Source organism: Lethenteron reissneri, chromosome 51 (assembly GCF_015708825.2).
Source record: "Lethenteron reissneri isolate LAM-NWPU_2019-01 chromosome 51, ASM1570882v1, whole genome shotgun sequence".
In the NCBI taxonomy this organism is placed as follows: domain Eukaryota; kingdom Metazoa; phylum Chordata; class Hyperoartia; order Petromyzontiformes; family Petromyzontidae; genus Lethenteron; species Lethenteron reissneri.
The window spans coordinates 6828101-6853462 of record NC_083829.1 but is presented as its reverse complement, the minus strand read 5'-3'; the positions used below and the strand labels follow the sequence as shown (position 1 = coordinate 6853462).

The window sequence follows — 25362 nt, the reverse complement described above, 5'->3', positions numbered from 1 at the left end:
CCCCACCCAGCCCCAGCCCTCCCCACCCTCCCCAAAAAACCCCTCCCCACCCTCCCCAACAAACCCCTCCCCACCCTCCCCACCCAGCCCCTCCCCACCCAGCCCCACCCCACCCCACCCAGCCCCTCCCTGCACGACGGACACAATAATCCCCTGTGCGCTGGTGTAACCAGGAGGTTCCTACCAGTAAATTGAAACGTCAGTTGTCATTTTATTTTTATTCTCCAATAGAGAACACAAGTTATACAATGTACATGTTTAGCATACTTATAATGACGGACAGGTGGAGCAGTGGTTAGTGCGAGTTAGAATCGCGGTCGCGGTCCGACTGCCCCCATCATTTCTCTGGGGGTTGATGAAATGAGTACTGGATTGTGGTAAGACGATACCATACCGATTTACGCGGTAGACTGCTTATTTCTAAACACTTATACTCGATAAAAAAAAAAATATTCCAGCCATTCTCGATTCACCAATGGAGGCCTCTTCATGTCATTTCACAGGAATCTGGAGTTTTGACCATACTTCACCACCACTTTGGAGTTTGGGTTGGTGAAGGGGTAGGGGGTGAGGAATAATGTTAACTACTTTTGTTTTTTTATATTGTACCAGGTAAGGCCCACGGAGCTATAAAACTATTTTTCAAAAGCGACCTGGTCACAAACGGAGTGGGCCATTACGTGGAAATTTATTGAAGCCAAATACTCTAAACGCGTGACGTTGATTCTTTAATGTGGAGGGATAAACCGGAGGAGCCGCAGAAAAATCCACGCGACCACAGAGAGATAGAGAGAGAGCGACGTGGAAACTCCAAACATACAGCATGCGTCAGGGCCGGAATCGAACCCACAACCTCCTGTATACCGGGTGAGAAAGTCAACATCTCCTAGCCACCTTGGCGACTCCAATTCGCATCTTCTCGCAGAGCAGTGCCACCGTTTGGGGTTTGGCGAATGCCCCACGGAAGCGGACATCTCAGAGCCACCTCCGGGAACCCTTCAAAGTGATTCTTTGGTGCACACAGTGGGGGACAGTAACCTCCCCTCCCGCTCTGCGCGTGAGAGTAATGTTTGTTGGATGACGGCCAAAGGTGATGTTTTAATCATCAGAACTAGAATTTAGTCAAATTAAATTCAAACTAAAAAGGAATGTATTTTTTGTTGTTGTGCAGTCATTTGTGACCGGGCGGAAGACCATCAACTAAATACACTTGAGAACTCGGTTTAATAACAACTCAGTCTATGGGTCTCTATGCGAGTCTGAGTGTCTATGTGAGTCTGTGGGTTGCTATGTGGGTCTGTGAGTCTTTATGTGAGTGAGTGTCTATGTGAGTCTCTATGGGAGTGAGTGTCTTTGTGAGTCCGTGAGTTTCTATGTGAGTCTGTGGGTCTCTATGTGAGTCTGTGGGTCTATGCGAGTCTGTGAGTCTCTACGCGAGTGAGTGTCTATGCGGGTCTGTGGGTCTCTATGCGAGTCCGTGGATATCTATGGGAGTCTGTGGGTCTCTATGCGAGCCCGTGGGTCTTTTGACCACTTGAGTACCGGGTGTAATCACAGGTGGCTGAAACCTGGCATTTTTGTTTTGTTAAAGGTCTCAAAGGTCTCACGCCGGCGGCTGGCATCTCGCGTCCCATACCCCCCCTCCTCCTCCTCCCGCCCACCCTCGTGGGTTAACAATGTTTACTCAAGCGCCCGTTACCACCCCTTGAGAGGCGTCCCAGAGACTCCATCGCTCGGCGTGCTGGCCCCATTGTGAACCGGGCCACTCGGTCACGCGGGTCCACTACACGCCCCAGTGCTTCTATACTACACCACTTAGAAATGTGCGCAGCCACGGCCATTATATGAAAATAAAACCCCCATCCACGCAGCACGGGAATCCCCCCCCCATCCCCCCCAGAAGATTACGTGTGGCCCAAAGAGATAAGAAATCTGCGCAGCCACGCACATTTAAAAAAAAATCTGCCGTAGCCATAAAAATAAAATCCCCAGCCTCGACCAAGAAGAAATCCGCGCAGTCATTACCAATAACAAATCTGCGCAGCTACAAAACTGAAACACTGACGCAGCCAAAATTAAAAAAGGAAATCTGCGCAGCCATGACAATGCGAAATAAGGGCAGCTGTGAGCAATACCGCAATGGTATTAGCCAAACATCCCAATGTAGCAGGTCCCTCCTGATTGTCTTCAGACTCAGCGAGGCTTTGGAGCATCGGTCGTGGTCAAGGCGGCGAATCCTCGCCCCCCGTCTCCACCCGCTGCTCCAGGAAGCGGTCACCCTTGGAGTCGGAGCGGTGGCACAGTGGTTAGCGCACTGCGCTATGAACCCGGCTCCCTAGAGTTCGACTCCTGCCTACGTCTACCATCAGTGGCGATAAATATCTTGACCGGTCCTGCGTCCGCCCCGCCCGCAACTCCACCCTTCGCCCAAGCTGCGGTGAAGTATGGTCAAACAACCGAGCATGACCAACAAGGTGTGGGGGAGGTCTTCATCCAGCAGTGGATTGTTTGGAAACACGAGGACCGGGTCACCTGGTCACCCACGTGCAGTGTTTGACGGAGGTCATCCCTTAAAATAAAAACACACGTGGGCTCCCTCGAGAAACTGGAGAACGGCCCAAGCATTTGTGGAATTCTCTAAGTTCAGGTAGCTCCTTTGTAACAACGCGATCCTTAACACAAACAACAACAACAATAATACTGCCCCTTCGCCCTTTGTGCCCATGATAATAAAGTTATTCGTACTGTATTTTAACCGCAGTATTCTACACTGTGGTGGTTCTGGCGGATTGGTGGCGCGGCGGTTAGCGCACGGTGGGATTTTAGCGGCCGGTTCACAGACCGCTCACATACGACGGTCGCGATACCCGACATCAACTTTCACGGTTTCGATAATTTATCGCGATGCCGGTTTCCGTTACCTTCACTATTGTATCGCACATTGTTATAGACTAGATTTTGGAACAGCTATTAATAATACAAAATATTTAACCTGCATTATGTCTAATTAAGCTTACATTTTTTCTTACTTCATTGAACGTAACATTGGTCGGGGAGTAGAAGACGTTCTTCTTTGGAAGGATACAAAGAGGACTGATAATCACGACATTTAGCGGAATGGACGATACGATCGCTGCGACATCGTACGGACGATACGATACGGACGATCCGATCGCCGCGACATCGTACGGACATCTCGCGGGCTTGGCCATGTCACCGCAGCCCCCCCCCCCGCCCAATCAATGCGAACGCAGGGGGCCGCGTGGTCACCACGGCTGACATCGGTGGCTCAGAGCGACGTGCAAACCGATCCCGGCACCCCCACCACTTCTTATTCGACCCGCACTAAATCAGCGTGGTGAAGTACGGTCAAACAATCCATCTCCTCCTCCCCCCAACCCCCCCCCCCCCCGTGACCATTTCAGCGTGGGGAGGGGAGAGAGACCTTCATCCAGCGGTGAATTTGCAAAGATGTCTAATTTATTACTTAATTCCACACACTAACTACTAAAATATATACGAGTATAACTTTGTTAGAAGTTTGTTGTCCAGTCGATATAAACTAGCCACTGCCATAGGAATGTGGAATGTCCAGCACGTATTCATGAGTATCGAGAGGGAAAGTCTTCAGGTCCAATCAACGTGTTGGTGTTGTGTAGGATACATTTTTTTCCCCATTCTGCCGTTGTGTGAATGTAAACGTTTTAGGCATGGGTCCTCCTGTAGAATATACCGGCGTTCTCGTGGTGGAACTGGGTTGCGTGAAAGACCTAGAACCTTACGGAGGCAGCCGAGGTTCTGAAGGGTCCCGGATAACTACTCGGTACTCTTGAGAGAGATCGGATCCGCGAGGGACCTTCTGTTTGGAGGTACCTGGTATCCTGGCCTCTTTGTAGATCTGACATTCCTGAAGAACCCAGGGTTCCTTGGGGAGCCTGAAACAACAGCCATAGTCCTCCTGGTTGACATGGGGAGACATCGAGTGACCCGAGAACTTTGAAGGAACCTGAGTTTTGAGATGGCACCTGGTCCTCGTGGTGGAGCTGAGATTATTGAAGAATGAGCTAAGAATGGCAGCCCCTCGCTACGGATGGTGACTCGAGGGATCTGGGACAACGTAGCCAGACAGAGGCCGGGGCAGTGCCCATCGCGCCGTGCCCAACGGGAAGCGTGGCACTGCCGGCGGGTTTAGCCGCCAGGACTAAGCAACGACACGCGGTTGAGCGACTCGTGGGGGGAAGGCCAGGTGAGTTATTAGTGGTCAGGAGATTGAAACTTCATTTTAACTTGAGTGGCTTTTCAAGATAATTTGTCGAGGCCATCCTCACGATACACGACATCGAATGTGTTGTTGTACTGCAGGTTTATTACATTCAAAATTGATTTCTGTTTGTGCACCGTTTTTCGATTTATTCCGCCACGCCGTTGTTTTTACGTTTAGTCGTTGCACTTTGACCTCGAAGTTGTGGCTTTTGTCAACTTTGGTGAACACAGATTACCCTCGCAAGCGATACTCTTTCCCGCTCTCTTCAGAGTTCTCTCTACCCGGTTCAACAAAATCAACCGTTCATCAGGCGCTCCTGAACAGCGTTGCCATCGTCGCGACGGTCATTTTAACAGAAATCGGCCACTTTGTGCGTTCACTCCGCGCGGCGCGTGTCTATTACCTGCTGTTCAATGTTATTCTCCCAGTTCATTTGTAACCGCCTAGTCCGTGCCGGTTCTTACGAAATCAAGACCTCGGATTTGGCCGCGACATCACGGCGGGGAAGGCTCAGCGTCCCCCCGATACGGCCATCTGCGAACCTCCGAGCCGCCTCAAATCTTGAAAAAATTCCGCTTCCACCGCGGGTCTTTGGTCGTGGGCTCCGAACCCCTCCGCTGCGGCGAGGACACCGCTCCGTTCGCGAGCCCTTGGGCCCCGCCTGGCTTCGAGCCGGGGTCCGACGACGGGGGTAGGCGGCCGGGGCTGAGGGGTCTCAGGAAAGCCGGGTCACGCGGGGAGGGAAAACCGGAATCCCCGGTGAGCGGCCCCGGCTGCAGGGAGGCGCGCTGACTCCGGGACCTCGGCGCCGGGTTTGGGTCGCTTGGGTTCGCGGGGGGACCCGACCCCATCCCTGGGCCGGAGTCGTCGGCTTGGTTTTCTCCGTTGAGCAGCGCCAGCATGATGGAGCGCCTCTTCGTGACGTTCACTCCGGCTGCGTGGGGACGAGGAGGGATGGTCATCGGCGTCATCAGCAGCAGCATCATTATCCACAGCAGCGCCAGCAGTTTGATAATCATCATTTGAATAACGATGAGTAGCACAAGCAGCAGCATCAACAGTATCATCTTTTACAGCGGTAGTAGCAATGGCTTCATCATCATCATCCGTATCATCATTATCGTCCTCAGCAGCAATTACATCATTATTATTATCAGCAGCAGCATTTGAGGCTGAATCGACCGAGAGGAGGCCCAAATAATGGTCACTGGTGTTGGTGACCGCTAGCGGGGATCGAACTCGTACCACCGGGTTCGTAGCACAGCACGGCAATCGCTACGACGACCGCTCTCCACCACCGCACGCACGCCCGCAAGTGTGGAGGTACCTTTGATGATGGTGTTGAATCCTTTCCCGTGCGCGGGGGCGATGCGCAGCGGGGGTTTGGTGCCGGGCCGGGGTGTCTGCGGCGACGAGAGGGGCGAGTCGGGCCTCGGAGAAGGGGGCCCCGAGGAGGGGACCGATAGAGACAGGAACCCCGAACCCTGCGATCCCGACGACGACGAGCCCGAAGAAATAGACCCCGGGGAAGGGGGCCCCGATGACTGCGACCCCGGCGAAGGGGGCCCCGAGTGTTGGGGTCCCGGAGAAGGGGGCTCAGGCAGGACGAGCGGTCTGTTGGTCATCACTCGGCGCGGCAGGGGCTGCGGTTGCTGCTGCTGCTGCCCGGCTGCCCCGCGTTGGTGGCCGGGCGTCGCCTGGCCGCCCGCCGCGGGCGACGCGGCATCTCCCGCCACGTGGCAGGCGTCGTCGCCGTTGACCCGCCACGGGGTCGCGCCGCCCGCCGCGGCGCTGTCCCACTCGTCGCCCGGCGAACCGGCCTCCTCGAGATAGTCCGAGCCGCCCGCCGAGCTGATGGCGCTGTCCAAGAAACTCAGGCACTCGCGCTCCTCGCTCGACAGGTGGCTCAGGTCGTGGTCGGGCTGCTGCTGCTGCTGCTGCTGAAGGGGACCGGTGGTGCAGAGGGGGAGATGGTGATGATGATGTTGGGGTCATCAACGTCGGTTTCAGCAAAGAAGCAAGAGAAACAAGGAGGAGGAATCGTCGTCGTCGTTGTCATCATAATCATCAGACGAAGAATAGGCGAAGTGTGAGAAGGGGTCGTTAGAATCGGAGTAGGGGGAGGAATCATCAGCATAGGAGCAGCAATGAGGTCATCGTTCAATGAAACGTCATTGGAAAATCGTCAGCACCGTCGATCATCATCGCTATCAACATCACTGGTATCAGCCATCACCGATTGTCATCACCACCACCACTACCACCTTCTCCATCCCCACCATCACGTCTATTACAACCACTACGAGCACCCTCTCTACCACACCTCCTTTAATTATCACCGTCACTACCAAAGACAAAGATCCCCTGTATAGCTTTAACAAACTGTTGGGGCAAGTGCTGTTAGCGAAGGCCGGCATGGCACACGAGGCTGGTCAATACCACGCCCGGCCGCCTTTGTCTCCCCAGTGGCGATGTTTACACATCGCACGAGGTACAAATTTGAGGCCGAGGCCGAGGCGACCTAGGGGAGGCCCACGACCGGTTCAGATAATCGTCACCAGCGTTGGTGACCGTGAGCGGGAATCGAACTCGGGTCGCCGGGTCCGTCGCGCAGCGTAGCGCTAACAGCTACACCATCACTCATCATCATCATCACGGTGGCTAGGAGATGTTAACTACCTCGCCTGGTATACAGGAGGTCGTGGGTTCGATCGCGACCCTGACGCCGCGTGGATTTTTCTCCGGGTCCTCCAGTTTTTCCCCTCCACATTTAGAATCAACGTGCGTTGAGACCGTTTGGCTGCTACAAATTTCCGTTGCGATAAGCCACTTAATCGAGCTGTCATCTGCGATAGGCAGGTAAGCTTCTGAAAAAAAGAGCCACATAGCCCCGTGGGCCTTACCTGGTGAAAAAAAAAAAGTACTTTAATTTGTTTTAGTCATCACCGTCAAATCCGGCTCACCTTGTGCCTCGTCCACGCAGCCCCCGTGCCTCCCGCCACAACCGCCGCGTCCATGACCCCCCCAACTCGCTCACGCAACGGGGGTCTCCAGCACGAACCCCGAGTCCAGGCACCTGCGGGACATCATATCGTCAGACTCGTCCCCCCGCCTCAAACCTCGCCCGCTGGTGTCTCCACGTCGGTACGAATGCGAGTTTACCTCCGATTAGCACGGTGGGCAACGTACGGTGTGAAAGAAGTTCCACATGCGCGCGTAAGATTTCGTCATCGGCCTACTCCAGGCTTTCCGGACCCAAATGTTATCCAGCAAGCAACCTGTGTCTAAAAGCAAGAAAACCCTGGACCGGGTTCGATCTTCTAAGGCTCGTCAGCAGATTGAGGCTTGTTAAATAAATTATCTCGGGTTGGCAGTTGGCAAGAGCACTCTGTCTCCATGCTATTTATGTCGGTACCCATATCTTCTCCACAGGACGGCATCATTGTTTTGTATACAATATTGGGTTTTTTTTTCGTTCGGATTAATTGCTTTTTGGGGTACACTTTGTTAATTCACACCTCAATACAGTCGGGGCAGATCTTGTTAAAAGTTCCAACCATGTGCTAACCCCCCACCCCAAACCTTCATTTGGGGTACACCTTGTTAAAGCGCGTACCACCCCCTCCCCAAACCTTTTTTTGGGGTACAACTTGTTAAAGCGCGCACTAACACCCCCCCCCCCCACAAACCTTTTTTTGGGGTACAACTTGTTAAAGCGCGCACTAACCCCCCCCCCACAAACCTTTTTTTGGGGTACATCTTGTTAAAGCGCGCACTAACCCCCCCCCCCAACCTTGTTTTGGGGTACATCTTGTTAAAGCGCGCACTACCCCCCCCCCCCCACAAACCTTTTTTGGGGTACAACTTGTTAAAGCGCGCACTAACACCCCCCCACAAACCTTGTTTTGGGGTACACCTTGAAAAACATTAAAACACCACCAACCCCCTAAACCACCCACGCAGCTGTTCAGAGACGAAAGGAAAACATCACCTTGACACGACCACCGGTAATTTCCGTCGCTCACTGTACGGAGAGTACACATCGCGGGGTGTGGGGTGCGGAGCAAGGAGGAAGCCCCACGGCTCCCCGTGTTTGCCCAGGGCTTTATTTGTTTGCTTGTTGAGACGGGGGAGGGACGGCGGCGGGTTTGAGGACGCCTTCATCTAGCAGTGGATGGAACATAGCCGATGATAATGTTGATGATGATGATGGTGATGATCCCGGTGGCGGTGGTAGTGCTGCCTGGTTGGTGGTTGGTGGATGCCTGTGATCCCAGCGGCTAGGGGCAGCAGTAAGTAGTAGTCGAAGGTAAATGTAGAAAAAGCCTCGGTAATTCATCTCTCCCATCTCTAACCGTGTCTCGATGTCAATGCCGCGCACGAATTGACGCAGACGCGACAACGCCACCTTGACAGACAACCCACGGGAATTGCCCCGGCGCCACGGCGCGTGAAACTCCCTTGTACAAAGAGTCTCGAGACGTGGGGCTCGCCACAGACTCCGCTCCCCCCACCCACCACCACCGCCTGGTGTGGAAACTCCTGCGTGGGTTGGCGTGACATCGGCACAAGGGAGTGTGGGAATATCCCAGATGGAGGGGGGGAGCACGTGCCTTGCGAGGTTTTCTGGCGAAGGAAATTTCCAAAGCACCTGTAATCTTACAGCGGGACTCAGGGCCATGATGAAACTATATAAATTGTTTTATTTGACCAGGCAAGGCCCACTGAGCTACGTAGCTCTTTTTCAGAAAGAGACCTCGTCGCAAATGATATCTCGACGAAGTGGCTTATCGCGTGTAAATGTACAAAAGCCAAATACTCTAAACGCGCGTTGATCCTAAAAATGTGGAGGGGAAAAAACCTGGAGGACCCAGAGAAAAATCCACTGCGACCACGTGGAGAGAGACACGCCAACTCCAAATATACAGCAGCAGGCGTCAGGGTCGGGATCAAATCCACGACCTCCTGTATACCAGGCGAGGAAGTTAACATCTCCTAGCCACCGTGATGATGATGAGAGAGAGACACGCCAACTCCAAATATACAGCAGCAGCAGGCGTCAAGGTATGGATCGAACCCACGACCTCCTGTATACCAGGCGAGGTAGTTAACATCTCTTAGCCACCGTGATGATGATGATGAGAGACACGCAAACTCCAAATATACAGCAGCAGGCGTCAGGGTCGGGATCGAACCCACGACCTCCTGTGTACCAGGCGAGGTCGTTAACATCTCCTAGCCACCGTGATGATGATGAGAGAGAGACACGCAAACTCCGAATATACAGCAGCAGGCGTCAGGGTCGGGATCGAACCCACGACCTCCTGTGTACCAGGCGAGGTCATTAACATCTCCTAGCCACCGTGATGATGAGAGAGACACGCCAAATTCAAATATACAGCAACAGCAGGCGTCAGGGTCGGGATTGAACCCACGACCTCCTGTATACCAGGCGAGGTCGTTAACATTTCCTAGCCACCGTGATGATGATGAGAGAGAGACACGCAAACTCCAAATATACAGCAGCAGCAGGCGTCAGGGTCGGGATCGAATCCACGACCTCCTGTACACCAGGCGAGGTAGTTAACATCTCCTAGCCCCCGCGGCTCCCCAATCGCCGCGCAGGCAGGAGGCGCGTGCGCCAGCAAGTGCACGACTAAAACTGGCTCGATCTTTGCGTGATCCACCAGCCCAAGGCGGCGGCGGCTCTGTGTGTCGCCGTCGCGAGGTGTAACGTGACGCCACAATAGCAGCGGTGCGCTCGGGGGGGGGGGCAGCGCAATAGGCGCCCCTATTGTATGTTTGTCTGCTATACATTTCTACACGATAAGCCAATTAACTGGGATATCATTTGCGGCCAGATCGCTACTGAAAACAGAGCTATATAAGCTCGGTGTGGCCTTACCTGGTGAAATATTTGTAAAAATAAAAAATAAGTGTCGCGAAACGCGTCGCTTGACCACGAAGCGCAGTCAATGGACGCGGCTGCGTGACCGGGAGGGAGAATCTGCCGGCTGCGTGTTGGGTGTCACACTATTTGCATGAGCGAGGGGGGTGGGTGGCTGGGGGGGGGGCTCGAGGTTTACTTCCCCCTTGGCAGAATCACAGCCCTCTTCGTTTCCGATCCGGCGGGGAAGGCAGCGGTGGGTAGTAGATCAAGTCGGGTGACCGCTGACGATGACGAAAATTGTCACGATTCCGATGCTGCTGAACATAATTACTATCATTAGGGTCACGATGAACCTTTTAAATGACGATAACAAAACATTGCCACGATCATTCCATGGCTACTGCTGTTCGAGACGGCGACGATACAATGCGCAGACTATGATTATGTTGCGAACAAAGACTACGATGTTACTGTGGCTATGGTGATCATGAGATCATGACGAAGAACATGAAACTTAGACTTCCTCGTACGTAAAGTTAACCTGCCCCCCGCCCCCCCAACTGATTTCAATCTATGTGCAAACGGCTCGCTCCACTAACTCACTCACTCACGTGCCTCCCACCGCAGCTGCGTCACTCGGTGACGTCCGCAATTGATTTTTCATGGGTCAACATTTGCCAGAGGTCACAGGGGTCAAGGGCTGGGGGTAGAGACCCCCTCCCCACCCCGCCCTCTCACCGCCCGCCCACCCACCTATCCCAACCCAACCCCCCATTCCAGGGGTCACCCAGGCTGACCCCCTCGCCCCATAACAGTCGGGACGGACACGCGTAGCGAGCGAGCGATGGTAAAATGTGAACAAACACCTACTAAGGATTGGGTTGGTGGTGGTGAAGGTCGCGGTGGTGGTGCATGTCACGTGACATCACCACACCCCGAAGTTGTGGTGATGCGCACAGCCCTATTTTAAACCACCGACCCACAAGTCAACATTGTGGTCAAATGATTATTAGGGCGCCACGGTCGAGAGATGTTATCTCCCTCGCCTGGTATGTAGGAGGGCGTGGGTTTGACCCCGAACCCGACACCTGTATATTTGGAGTTTGCGTGTTTCTCTCTTTCCGTGGTTGTGTGGACTTTTTTCTCTGGGTCCTCCGTTTTTTTCCCCTCCACATTTAGAATGAACACGCGTGCAGATTATTTGGCTGCTCTACATTTCCACACGACAAGCCACCTCGTTCAGCTGTCATTTGTGGCCAGATCGCTTCTGAAAAAGAGCTATATACCTCGGTGGGCCTGAGCTGGTCAAATTAAAAGTTTAGTTCATTATTGTTATATTGAGTAGGTGGGGTCTCGTCAGCAGACTCGAAGGTTGTTAAACATACGCAGCTGGATTATCAGATGCTCGAGGCAAGAGTACTCCGTATAAACCATGCAATCCCCGTTCAAATCAAACGCCAACAGGCTGTGCTGATGAAACCCATAAAGTTGAAACCGGTTCCGAGTTGCTGGCAACTTAAACCAATCCAGCTAGATAATCCATAATACAAGTTTGTTTTGGTTAGATCGCGTAAATATAAATGTGTCGCTAAACCCGCCACCACCCGACACAGCCAATTAGTAAGGTTTGTCACGTAAACCGAACGTTCCAATTCGTTACTAGTACAGCAACACCGGTGTGGTTGCTCGCGAAAGCCTACGTGTTCTCAGCTGGACAATATTGAACAGGAAAGCCAATGGGCTGATGGACGAAGAACTAGTTTTCTTTACGTGTGGAGACACGGAATGGAGTTCTGCTTGGATATTAAAAACCCACGGACCCATCTCCTCTCGCAAGACACAACGTAATATGTATAATGTTATCTATGATATCGTTTTGCATCGAACCAGGACCCGTATACAACAGAGAGTGCTTTCGCCTATAAATATCTCCCAGTTCCCCAGCATCGGTTTAAGGCAGCCCGACTCTATTGATGAGACACTGTTGCTTGCGTTGAACAAATGCCGCTGAAATGATGCACACCCAGAAGGCCGTGTGTGTGTGGGTGTGTGGCTGAATGGATGTTTAAAAAAAATAAGAGGTTAATATTTTAAGTGAAGGGGCACGGGTATGGATGGGAAGCGGGCAACGCAATTCTTCTGCCGAGTTATCTTGCACAGTGGAGCGCGCATCTCCCCGAGCTGGCTGCCTCCGCGCGGCACGGGCAGAGGAGGTCGTGGCGATCTAACAAGTGTTGATTTGAAGCTTTCGTGACTGCAGGAATCCATACTCTTTGGTTCTTTCAGTAAAAGTCACGTAGGTAGAAAATAAAATAGATCACGACGTGTTTCGGGCCCAACACAAGCGTCCGTCATCAGGTGGGGAAACATGGTCTGCTGCTGATGCAGACTGTTTTAAAAGGTTTGAAATGGGTGTAGCCCAAGGGTCATAAAACTGTCTGCATCAGCAGCTGACTAAGCTTTCCCACCTGATGACGGACGCTTGTGTTGCGCCCGAAACGTCGTGATCTATTTTATTTTATACCCACGTGACTTTACCGAAAGATCTAACAAGTGTCGGTGCATCTGCGCAGAGTCGACCCCCGAGCTCACCGCGCGCATCGTGCCGGCCGCGTCGTGACGCGCTCGCCGACTCGGCATCGCGCGGCGCTTTCATGTGCGCTTCTGCGACCGTCTGGAACGCTCTTCCTTCCGATGTTAGGAAGCCGCTGGAGCTGTGCACTTTTAAATCGTCTTCTAGATTTAACACTCATCGGTTTATAACCGCTTGTTGTTGCGTTGTAGTTTCTTGTCCTTCCCCCCGCACCTCCGATTGGCACGGTTGGCTACGTACGGTGCAAAAAAAGTTCAACATACATAAGTAGTGCCGCACCGCCAGCCCGGGAAAAACTGAGATGCAGGCCCTGCAGCAACACAACCACCACTGCGACACCCCTGCCGTGTCAGAAAACAGAGTGCTCCTGGTTAGAGCTGGGTGACCCGATTAGTTAAGCAGTTGTCAATATTACCGTTAATGATCGATTGGATTACTCGACTATTCGCATAATATCCAGAATAAATACCGAATTCGAGACCCAAGCGTCATCGTGCCTCCTGGCTTCTCCTCGACGGCGCTGGTGGTGGATCCATCAACTGCATCGGACCAGCAATAGCAGGCCGATGCGCACATCGCTTATGGTGCGATTGTGGCCAGGCGACCCAAACTACAGCACCATGTAGTAAACCCATAGAGACGATCTTCTTGGTTCTTTCGGTAAAGTCACGTAGAAGGGAAGTAATAAAATAATAAAAATAAAACATAATAAAACAATTCTCACGACGTTTCGGCCACAACACAAGCAGCCGTCCTCAGGTGAAAACCAGGTCTGTCGAGGCGACAGCGTCTGAATGAAACAGCACACGTGCTTGGAGCATATATATAAGCTGGGTTAGAAGGGGGGAAAAGGGCGCCTTGACAAAAGAATATGCATATCAAGAGGCATTTAGCATATTTATGGGAAATGCAGGTATGTGATTATAACGTCGTGAGAATTGTTTTATTATGTTTTATTTTGATTCTTTTATTACTTCCCTTCTACGTGACTTTACCGAAAGAACCAATAAGATGAATCCCTGCAGTCACGAAAGAAGCTTTAAATCGAAATCCATAGAGACGAATAGAGATGCGCAGAGAATCAGAGACAGATAGAGATACAGTAAAGACAAGCCAGAGGAGCGCGATCGTGGCCATACAACTCAAACTCTGGACCGCACAATAAGCCACTTCAACAGAAGAGGAGCGGCAAAACGACACGAACTCTCTGTCTGCTGAAGCCCTCTCTCGTCGTGACCAGCAGTAGGACCTCCGCATTTGGCTTCGAGCTCCTCAAGGACGTTTCTGCTGCCATCATGCTCAAGAATAGAATTTGGCAACGACAAAATATTTGAGAATGGTGGGAGGAACAAAGGATCAACCCACTTCCTGTACTGCCCGGTGGAGGCATCAGCTTCCATAAAACTATAAACTTTTATTTTTATTTTACCAGGTAAGGCCCACTGACTTATATAGCTCTTTTCTTTATAAGCAACCTGGCCACAATTGATAATTCAAGGATATGGCTTATCGTGTGGGTATTTATAGCAGCCAAAGACTCTAAACGCACGTCGATTGTAAAAGTGTGGAGGGAAAAAGCCGAAGGACCCAGAGAAAAAAATCCACGGCGACCACAAGGAGAGAGACACGCAAACTCCAAATATACAGCAGTAGGCGTCAAGGTCGAGATCGAACCCACGACCTCCTGGACACCAGGCGAGGTAGTTAACATCTCCTAGCCACCGTGATGATGATGGGAGACGCAAACTCTAAATATACAGCAACAGGCGTCAGGGTCGAGATCGAACCCACGACCTCCTGTACACCAGGCGAGGCAGTTAACATCTCCTAGCCACCGTGATGAGGATGAGAGAGAAACGCAAACTCCAAATATACAGCAGCAGGCGTCAGGGTCGGGATCGAACCCACGACCTCCTGTATACCAGGCGAGGTAGTTAACATCTCATAGCCACCGTGATGATGATGAGAGAGAGGCACACAAACTCCAAATATACAGCAGCAGCAGGCGTCAGGGTCGGGATCGAACCCACGACCTCCTGTACACCAGGCGAGGTAGTTAACATCTCCTCGCCACCGTGATGATGATGAGAGAGAGAGACACGCAAACTCCAAATATACAGCAGGCGTCAGGGTCGGGATCGAACCCACGACCTCCTGTATACCAGGCGAGGTAGTTAACATCTCCTAGCCACCGTGGTGATGATATACAGCAGGTGTCAGGGTCGGGATCGAACCCACGACCTCCTGTACACCAGGCGAGGTAGTTAACATCTCCTAGCCACCGCGGTTCCTCATTCGCCGCGCAGGCTGGGGGCGCGTGCGCCGGCAAGTGCACGAATAAAACTCTCTCGATCTTTGCGTGAGCCACCAACCCAAGGCGTAGGGCACGGCGCCGTAGCGAGGTGTAACGTGACGCCACAATAGCAGCAGCAGCAGCGGCAGCAGCGGCAGCAGCAGCAGCGCGCTCGGAGGACGGGGGGAGTGCAGCCGGGACAGCATCGCCGCTCGGCGCCACTTGGCCAGCTGCTGCTACGCTGGCCCGGAGCTGTCCGTCGGAGCACGTGGAGCACGGGACACGGGGCGGGGCCAGAACCAACGGGGGGGGGGGGGGGGGCGAGGGGCCACCACCTCAGTCCGTCGCGATTGAAAACCAACGTATCGGGTGCTGCTGCTGCTGCTGCTGATAATCGTTAACATTGATAACTGCATTTACACCATTGGAACCTCATTTGCCGGTAAAAATATGCTTACCCCGAGCTCTCATACTCTGATTGTGCATTGTCTTTGAGTTGTGCGCCTTTTGGCGTCATCTGGTCCAACACCATGTGAGGCTAGGCTCTAAGGAAAGCTGTCTCGGGTGTGGACCAATCAACTTCAAGGACAGTGCACACATCAGAGTTATGTTTTTTGTTTGCGTTATGACTGCAGGTATTGTGGTCTATGTAAACATGACTCCTTGGTAAAAAAAGGTGTCAGTTTTGTTGCCAGATAGAAGGGTAAAAAAACAATTATCATTAATAACTGCTTCACTAATCAGGTCACCCAGATCTGGCAAGCAGGAGCGATATCTCCGTGTTCTGACACGGCGGCGGTGTCACCGTGGTGGTCGTGTCGCGGCTTGGGCCCTGCACCTCAGTTTCCCCTAGCTGGCAGTGCGGCACTACGTACGGATCTGTACGTTGAACTTCGTTTGCACCGTACGTAGCCCCAACCGTGCCAAGCGATGCTGTGCATACGAGACGTAATAAAAAAAAAACACATTTAAAGCACCCACCTCGTTCGTCAATAATTGTGGTCTTTAAATGAAATATCTAGGCGACGTTTTGGCCAGTGGCCCTTTTTAAGTGTAGTGATATCGATAGGCTTCTGTCTTGTGTTTATACGTCTCTTAAGGCGGTGTTTTGATTAATTCGTTGAGTTTGTCCGCAGCGCTCAGTTCCAGCCGGAAGAGTCCGGAACGCCGTTCTGGGTTTAGTTTTGGCCACACCGCGTCCAAGCCACCTTGCCTGGTTTGTCCTGAGAATTTTTTTTTATTAACCTGTTCGCAGGTTAATTCAAATGCAGGGGACACTAATAAACGATTATAATGGCTAGGAATACTTTGTACTCTTAGTTGTAGTGCATTACGCCAATAATCCTTGCTGAGAGCCAGCACAAGCAGCGTTCCAGAACATACGGAGTGAGAAATCATCTCTGCCTCACGCTTTCGAGTTTCTGATACCATGCACCCTTTTTCTTATACCTACGTGACTTTACCGAAAGAACCAAAGAGTATGGATCCCTGCAGTCACGAACACTTCAAATCTAGATTCGGCAGACCATGCGTTCCCACCTGATGACGGACGCTTGTGTTGCGCCCGAAACGTCGTGATTTATTTTATTTTCTACCTACGTGACTTTACCGAAAGAACCAAAGAGTATGGATTCCTGCAGTCACGAAAGCTTCAAATCAGTATGAATACTCTCACACGTGTGTGAGCGTGGGTGACACTGTGGGGAGCGGTGGTGTCGCGGTTAGCGCTACGCTGCGCTACGAACCCGGCGACCCGAATTCGATTCCCGCTCACGGCCAACACCGGTGACGATGATCTGAACCGGTCCTGGGCCTCCCCTAGGTCGACTCTTCCTCAAATGAGTACCTTTTGTGGTGTGTGAACATCGCCACTGGGAGAGACAAAGGCGGCCGGGCGTGGTGCTGGCCACCCACTCCCTTGTGTACCCGTGCCGGCCTTCATTGGCGCTCGCTAACAGCACTTGCCCCAACATTCTGTTAAGGCTACACGGGTAGGAGGGGGATCTTAGTCTTTGACACTGTGCACTATAACACGTGTGTGAGTTACACTACCGTAGGAAATACACCCAGCGCATAACCTCTGTTGAGTGGGCGCAGGGCTGAGATTAGGGCCAGTGTTTGGGCTCGTGTTGGGACCAAGATTGATGTTAGTGATATTGTTAGGATCCATGGTGATGTGCAATATTGGTGTTAGGATTAGGGCGTGGCTTAGGAGTTGAGACTCGGTTTCAGAATGAGGCCCGGATTAAGGTTCTGGCTTAGGTTAGGGTTACAGCCAAGATTAGGGCTATAGCCAGGATGACGTTCCCGGAATAGCGTTCGGGTTTATTTTAAGTTCAAGTTTATTTTGTCAAGCAGGTGATAACTCAAGGGACGGGGCAATTTTATGGCAAGGGCTGTGTTTAGGATTATGGATGAGGGTATCGTTGAGGTTTAGCGTTTAGGGTTACAAGCTCAGGGCGTATGATATATTTTGAGTTAAGGCTAAGGCTGGGGTTATGGCTGGTGTTTAATCTAAGGCTGGGGTTAAGATTAACGCTGGGGCTAAGGTTAAGGCTGTGGGTAAGGCTGAGGGTGTGGCTGTGGTTAAGCCTAAGGCTGGTATGAAGGCTGGTGGCTAAGGCTGGGGTTAATTCTGTGTGGTGAAGGCTGAGGTTAAGGCAGGGGTTAGGCTGGGGGTATGGCTGGGGTTAAGCCTAAGGCTGGTGTTGAGGCTGGGGCTAAGCTGTGTGGTTAAGGCTAGTGTCAATGTTGTGGCTAAGGCTGTGGTTAAGGCTGTGGTTAAGGCTAAGGCTGTGGTTAAGGCTGTGGTTAAGGCTAATGATGTGGTTAAGGCTGTGGTTAAGGCTGTGGTTAAGGCTAAGGCTGTGTTTAAGGCTAAGGCTGTGTCTAAGGTTAAGGCTGTGGTTAAGACTAAGGCTGTGGTTAAGACTAAGGCTGGGGTGAACTCTGGTCGGAGGCAGACGAGGTGCCCCATCTCTTCCCCGTGCACCGGCGTCATCGCCGTGGCGGTGGCCGCGACCCGGAACGGTGCCGCGTGCCGCGGGCTCCGCGCGCTCGCTCACTCGGCGCGGTTCGCAACTCGGCTCATCACTAATTCACGCTCACAGCGCCTCCCGTTAAAGCGCTGCCCCCCCCACTCCTCCCCTACCCCCCCCCCACACCGCGCTCCTCACTGCTGCCAACGCTAAGACCCCCACCCCCCCATCGTCACACGGCGTCACAAAAAGTCAGACCCCCCTCAAATATGACGTCACAAAGCTTTGCCCCCCCCCCCCCCAAAAAAAATATAAAACATGTTTCAAATCGCTTTAAACTATTGTCATTGTAGTGCGTATTCAATGTGCCGCTGCACTCTGATGTTGTAGGAGAAAACATGTATTAAAAAGTATATTTAATTAAATAGAACGTGTTGTCTATATTTATTACAAATATCTGACCCCCCCCTAGGTGCGTGACGTCATTTATGGACGGCCCCTAAGCCACACGGACGAACTCTCCTGAAGCCGCTGCCATCATTCGCGAGAAAAGAAGAAAAAATCGAACTCTCACGCGCCCTTGTGTTTAGCACCGCTGCTATTGCTGCTGTGATGCGTTGACGTCTGTTTACAAACCCATTTTAATTATAATCATACATCGGCTTATTTAGCACCATTGCGCGCGATTAACTCCTTGGAAAGCATTTGGAGATGTTCACGTGACACGATAAAGCGACCGCGTCTCAAAACGCTGTGTAGAAACAGCGGCATTGACTCGTTGTATAGAGAGGCAGCGGAGTTCATTGGAGTTACGTCATTCTTCGGGTCTCCGAGTCTGTGGGTCCCCGCGTCAATCTGTGGGTCCCCCCGCGAGTCTGTGGGTCTCCAAGCGAGTCTGTGGGTCTCCGCGCGAGTCTGTGGGTCTCCACGCAAGTCTGTGGGTCTCCAAGCGAGTCTGTGGGTCTCCGCGCAAGTCTGTGGGTCTCCAAGCGAGTCTGTGGGTCTCCACGCAAGTCTGTGGGTCTCCAAGCGAGTCTGTGGGTCTCCAAGCGAGTCTGTGGGTCTCCAAGCGAGTCTGTGGGTCTCCAAGCGAGTCTGTGGGTCTCCGCGCAAGTCTGTGGGTCTCCAAGCGAGTCTGTGGGTCTCCACGCAAGTCTGTGGGTCTCCAAGCGAGTCTGTGGGTCTCCACGCGAGTCTGTGGGTCTCCAAGCGAGTCTGTGGGTCTCCAAGCGAGTCTGTGGGTCTCCACGCGAGTCTGTGGGTCTCCAAGAGAGTCTGTGGGTCTCCACGCGAGTCTGTGGGTCTCCACGCGAGTCTGTGGGTCTCCAAGCGAGTCTGTGGGTCTCCAAGCGAGTCTGTGGGTCTCCACGCGAGTCTGTGGGTCTCCACGCGAGTCTGTGGGTCTCCAAGCGAGTCTGTGGGTCTCCAAGCGAGTCTGTGGGTCTCCAAGCGAGTCTGTGGGTCTCCACGCGAGTCTGTGGGTCTCCAAGCGAGTCTGTGGGTCTCCAAGCGAGTCTGTGGGTCTCTACGCGAGTCTGTGGGTCCCCGCGTCAATCTGTGGGTCTCCGCGCGAGTCTGTGGGTCTCCACGCGAGTCTGTGGGTCTCCAAGCGAGTCTGTGGGTCTCCAAGCGAGTCTGTGGGTCTCCACGCGAGTGTGGGTCTCCAAGCGAGTCTGTGGGTCTCCACGCGAGTCTGTGGGTCTCTACGCGAGTCTGTGGGTCCCCGCGTCAATCTGTGGGTCTCCGCGCGAGTCTGTGCAATACAACGTCTTCATGTGACCGGCAGCTCGCAGCGAATGTTGCCAGCCGTTTCCACGCGGTAGGCGTCACGCGGCCGGCCCGCAGACCGTACGAACCCCACCCGTGATACACCGAGCTGAGTCGGTGGTAACGGAATTAGAAGCCGGCAATGTAATCGCCCTCCAGGTTAACATCACTCTACCGGCTCGTGTCATTCCGTGACCGCGGACTCGCCCGTATCCAATGCACAGCAGCGCTGGTCTCGAGTGACGGATGTGAAGTGTGATGATGTTCTGGTCGGGCTCACGAGCCGGAGGTTGCTTAAAATTGAAAAAAAATAATTAATGCGAAAATCTAAAGCAACGTTGAATTATTTTATTATCGAACCCTATAGGAAATGTTTCATCTGGAGGATTTGAAAGGCCGTCATTAGTCATCATAAGCCGTGATCAATCCACTGCTGGATAAACAAAGACAAAGATACCCCGCAAAGCCTTAACATACTGGAGGAGCAAGTTCTGTTAGCGAGCACCTATGAAGAACGGAACGGCACACGAGGGAGTGGGTGACCAACACCACCCCCGGCCGCCTTTGTCTCCCGAGTGGCGATGTTTACACACCGCACCAGGTACTCATTTTTTAGGCTGAGTCGACCTAGCACCCGCGCACCTCCAGCCGAGCCGATTTCATCGCTCCGTTTTTCTCTGCAAATAAAAGAGGGGGCACGGACCCCCAACTTTCTAAAGCGTGTGATCGATCAAAGCAGCGGATCGATATCGAGAAAGAAGAGCGTGTTTAATTGCCACGCACTCCCTACTCTCACACGCGGTTCAGGCACACGTGGGGTCATGGACGAGAATTGCGGAACAATTTAAAAGCTTGCGATGAAGCGTGGAGAGATTCCCTCTAAACATTGCATTGAGAGGAACGTGTGGAATTAGAGATTGTACGCCCGTGAAAAGGTTGGCTGCGTGTACGGTGCGAAAGAAGTTCAACATACATACACTTAGGCCGTTATTATATTTGTATTTTACCAGGTAAGGCTATGAAACTCTTTTTCAGAAGTGACCTGAGCCAATGATAGGCCAACGAAGTGCCCTATCATGTGGACATTTATAGCAGCCAAATAGTCTAAACCCATGCTGATTCTCAATGTGAAGGGGGAAACCCGGAGGACCCGAAGAAAAATCCACGGGGAGAAGACGTGCAAACTCCAAATATACAGGCGTTATAGTTGGGATTGAACCCACGACCTCCTGTATGCCAGGCGAGGGAGTTAACATCTCGCCACCGCGGCGCCCCGCTAAACAAAAGTCAGTGAGGCTTGGACTGGGACGCGCCACGGCTAGAGAGGCTAACGGGTGAAAACGAACGACCGAGTTGATAGCCAATGAATGGAGCCCGTCCGAGAGACGGTAGCGAATGGAAGAGGCCTCCATCAGCTCAGCTCGTGGTGCTGACGGCGCTGGCTCATTGTGGGACCCCGAAGTAGAATTCAAATTAGCCCCCCGCCCCCACCCCATTTTGATGTATACACTTCCTCGCGAGAAGCAGAGAGAGAGATTTAGTGCGATGAGCGAGCCGTGGGTGAGTGTAAACAAAAGAGAAAGCTGTCGTGAGATTGAACAAATGCAAGACAGAAGCGGTGAAATGGGAGATCCGGACGAATGTGCAGCGACGTGAGAGTGGACATTCAGATGCGATCGGAATGCGAGATGAATTATCTTTCTTAAACGCAAATGCGCGTGTTACCTTTATAGGTTTCTAACTATAGGTCAACTTTTGCTTCACCCATATACTGTATATTATTGTTTTGTACAAATCCCGGGAGGACACCTTGAGCCGATTTTGGCCATTAAGTATTTTTCTTAAAATACTAAATTGTTTTTTTTTTTGCCAGACCGCCGCATAAATGCAATGTGCGTCGCAAACCCTCCTCCACCCGGCACAGCCAATTAATAAAGCTGTCATGTTATTAACACACGTGACCAATGTATGACTGCTTCAGCAGCACATCGGTAGTGTCGTTGGAGAGCGATCTCGCAACGTTTAAATAGTTTCGACGTTTCGCTAACAGATTCAACAACCAGCATCGCGGGCGAGTTTCCCGAATAAAATTTCATTTACGCAATATGACCCCCCAAAAAACCCATCAATTATGAATCATAACACCGGTCGCGAGAGCCGACTAAGTGTTACATTAATTTCGCTTAGCTCAGCCTGTCTTGCGCCTAGCAACACCACGGCATCCAGCAGTGGAATGAACATAACTAAAGAAGAAGATGATGATGATGATTGCTGGACTCCCCACCCCCCGCCCCGCGCCCAGCCCAGGGGCTACACGTGGTCACAAAAGCGAGGAGTGTCGCGGACGCGCAGCCGTGTGGCAGAGCGCGTATCATATTTTACATCAATAAGTAACTCGAACGCGCCCCGTCCGCCCGCGGCCACCTCACCTGCTGAGCGCCAACCACCACACCCCACCGCCCGCGCAGTTCAGCTGCGCAAAGTGGGTGAGCCGCGTTCGCAGGGGGGCCGAGCTCGTGCTGGTTGCGCCGCGGAGTTCAGCTTGCACAACCGAGAAACTCCGTAGGCGAGCCTCCGACCGCAGGTGAGGTCGCGCAGTTGAGCTTCTGCGGAGTGCGAGCTCGTACGAATGTGAGATCCCCCCTCTCCGCCTCACCCAAAGGTGAGGCTCCACGGGTGAGCTTGTACAAGGCGAGGTTCTCCAGGTGAGATGTAAACGTGAGTCTCCACAGGTGAGCTTGTAGAGATGAGATTCTGCTGGCGAGCTTGTACAGGTGAGATCCCGCAGGTGGGTTTGTAGAGGTGACACTTCACAGGTGATGTTGTACAGGCAGGTAAATGAGTCTCTGAAGTGAGGTTGTACAGGCGAGCTGTCTGTGCAATTCCGTAGATGAAGACTCCACCTGCCCGTCTGCCCACTCTTACCCACCGACTCACCTAAGGGCCCTAAACAACAGACCGACAAACTTGGCTTAAATCCAAGAGCCCCATTTATAACTGGGAAAAAAAATGGAGAGAACTGGTTGTAGAAGTTCTGGAGCCCCTGGTTCTACCGTAGTTACAAACAGAGCACACCTGTGTGTGTGTGTGTGGTGTGTGCGTGAAGCACCCGTGCGAGTGGCGTATAATGTACCTGTATAACGTGGACGTAAATGTACGCTGTGCGTATCACGGCGGAGCGGGTTGCCTACAAGCGGAGAGACGGCGTGAGTTCTCCCCTTAAGTAGGCAAGGCCAGGTGGGGGTGGGGCCTGTGAGCTCCTGGGGGCGGGCCAAGTTAACGTGTAGGCGTGGCCAAGATGAACTGGACGTGGCCAAGTTGAACTTGGCGGTTCCCAGGTGAGAATGGGCGTGGCCCAGGTGAGAATGGACGTGACCCAGGTGATGATGGGCGTGGCCCAGGTGACGGTGGGCGTGGCCCGGGTGAATCACGTGGGCGGGTACGGGTAATGTTTAAACAAGACACGTGCCAAAGTTGTAAGCGCAATCCGTTGTGAATACGAAAATTATTTGGTAAACAATGATGCTGCTACTGCTGCATTGGCGGTGGTGCACAAATACCAACTCAACACCTTCCTTCTCAATATCACTGTGGCCCTAAAATGAAACACATATATAATAGGCGACGTTTCGGGAATTGACCCTTATTCAAATCATATAGCCAGACAGGAAGAGTGTCATAAATAATCAAATATTTGTGTCTTGGTTTTTTTTACCGTGTCGTTTATATTTTATAAAATCGTTTGTCTTGGTTTCTTTTGTTCAGCTCTGCTGGAGACGTCAGGCTGAGTGAGTCATTAGCAGTTATTTACAGCTAGTTTGCATAAGCTCGAAAGAGTTTTAGTGGCGTCGGGCAGGATACGTCATGACTCAGAGGCCCCACGGCCGCTGGTCAGTGGTCAAGACTCGTGAAGGAGTGGCAGCCAAGGGATGGAATGCGTCAGAGAGATAGAGAGAGAGACAACACGTACCCCGAGGAGATGCAGCGATGAAATCACCTTTTTGTGAATGGTGTTAGCTTAGGGAGATCTTCATCTAACAGTGGTGGGTGGTGGTGGGATCTTGGTGAGAACCGCCGCCTAAATATTCAATATGTGCAGGAAATAACCATTGACTGTGTTCAACATAACGGACTTTAATCGATGATAAATCGTCGACGAGTCTCCTGAATACTGTTACCATTGGCGGTGCCTCGCGAGTGTGGGTCTACTGTGATGAGTAAATGTGAAAAGAGATGAAGCGATTAGCCGCGCGCGGGTTACGGCACCGAACAGGAATGTTTCGTGCTGACAAAAGCCGAGTCGACGAACCCTTTCATGATTTTGAAGCTTTCGGTGACTGCAGGAATCCATACTCTTTGGTTCTGTCGGTAAAGTCACGTAGGTAGAAAATAAAACAAATCACGACGTTTCGGGCGCAACACAAGCGTCCGTCATCAGGTGGGAAAGCGTGGTCTGCTCATGCTTTCCGAACCAAAGAGTATGGACCATTTCATGCTTCCATCTGCTGCGTGGTAACCGCCCGCAACTCCGCACCGATGGGTTCAACAATTCACCACTTTGTTGTCACCACCACCCACCCACCCACTCACCACTTCGTATCCCAGGCCGACAACACCTGCAGGCACTTCGCAAGAGGTCTCCCAGCCGAGCGCCTAACAGGCGCAGTCAGGCTCCATCCGACGTCCGATCGACAAGGCAACACGCGCACTCACACCTCATGAGACAAAGGTCCCCCGTGTAGTCTCTAACAGGCTGCTTGGGGCAAGTTGCTGTTCGCGAGTGGCACCTATGAAGGCCGGGGACGAGGCACCTCGCCTGGCCGCTTTGTCTCCCCGAGCGCCGATGTTTTTGTTTTAATACACCGCACCCGGTTCTACGACTCATTTAAGGCTGAGTCGACCTAGGGGAGGAGGCCCAGGACCGGTTCAGACAATCGTCACCGGTGTTGGCCGTGAGCGAGAATAGAGCCCCGGGTCACCAGGTTCGTAACGCGGCGTAGCGCTAACCACTGCACTACCGCTCCCCCACTGCACATAGACCAATTGCACAAACACACACGCAGACACACACGCGCACACTGGACACGCGACGCCTCGTGACATTTTCTACGAGGTGGGGGCTGTTGTGAGTGACCTCTGAAAAGATGGTGTTCTCGTTAAGAAAAAAAAACCCCGTCGTCACATTACTCACCCTCTGTCTCCCTGTCCAGGCCTTGTTCCGAGATGGAAGCGTGACAAAGATGACGAGGGAAACAGAAAAGGTTCATTCTGCTTTGCACATCCGCATAGTCAGGCCTTTCCAGCATACCAGCTCTGGCTAAATGTCCCCAGGGTATAATTCTAGATTTGAAGCTTTCGTAACTGCAAAGATTCATACTCTTAGTTCTTTCGGTAAAGTCACGTAGGTAAAAAATGAAATTAAAATTAATAATAAAAATAAAATTAATAATGTTGTTTTTTTATTAATTTTAATTTCATTTTTTTACCTACGTGACTTTACCGAAAGAACTAAGAGTATGAATCCCCAGGGTATGCTTTTCCTCTGTCGCCTGAAAGCTGGTTGATGTCGATGTTCGG

The 25362-nt window shown here is 52.2% G+C and overlaps 1 protein-coding gene across 1 annotated transcript; it reads right to left on the bottom strand.

Annotated features, from left to right (window-relative positions):
• Positions 1-1670: 1670 nt before the first annotated feature.
• LOC133355473 (uncharacterized) lies at positions 1671-24995 on the bottom strand. The gene is made up of 4 exons (XM_061572788.1): positions 24977-24995; positions 7228-7340; positions 5592-6204; positions 1671-5198 (listed from the first exon to the last, which is right to left on the bottom strand). Exons 2-4 carry the CDS (start codon positions 7279-7281, stop codon positions 4819-4821), a joined length of 1047 nt encoding a protein of 348 aa, XP_061428772.1. The 5' UTR covers positions 7282-7340; positions 24977-24995; the 3' UTR covers positions 1671-4818.
• Between the last annotated feature and the right edge of the window lie 367 nt (positions 24996-25362).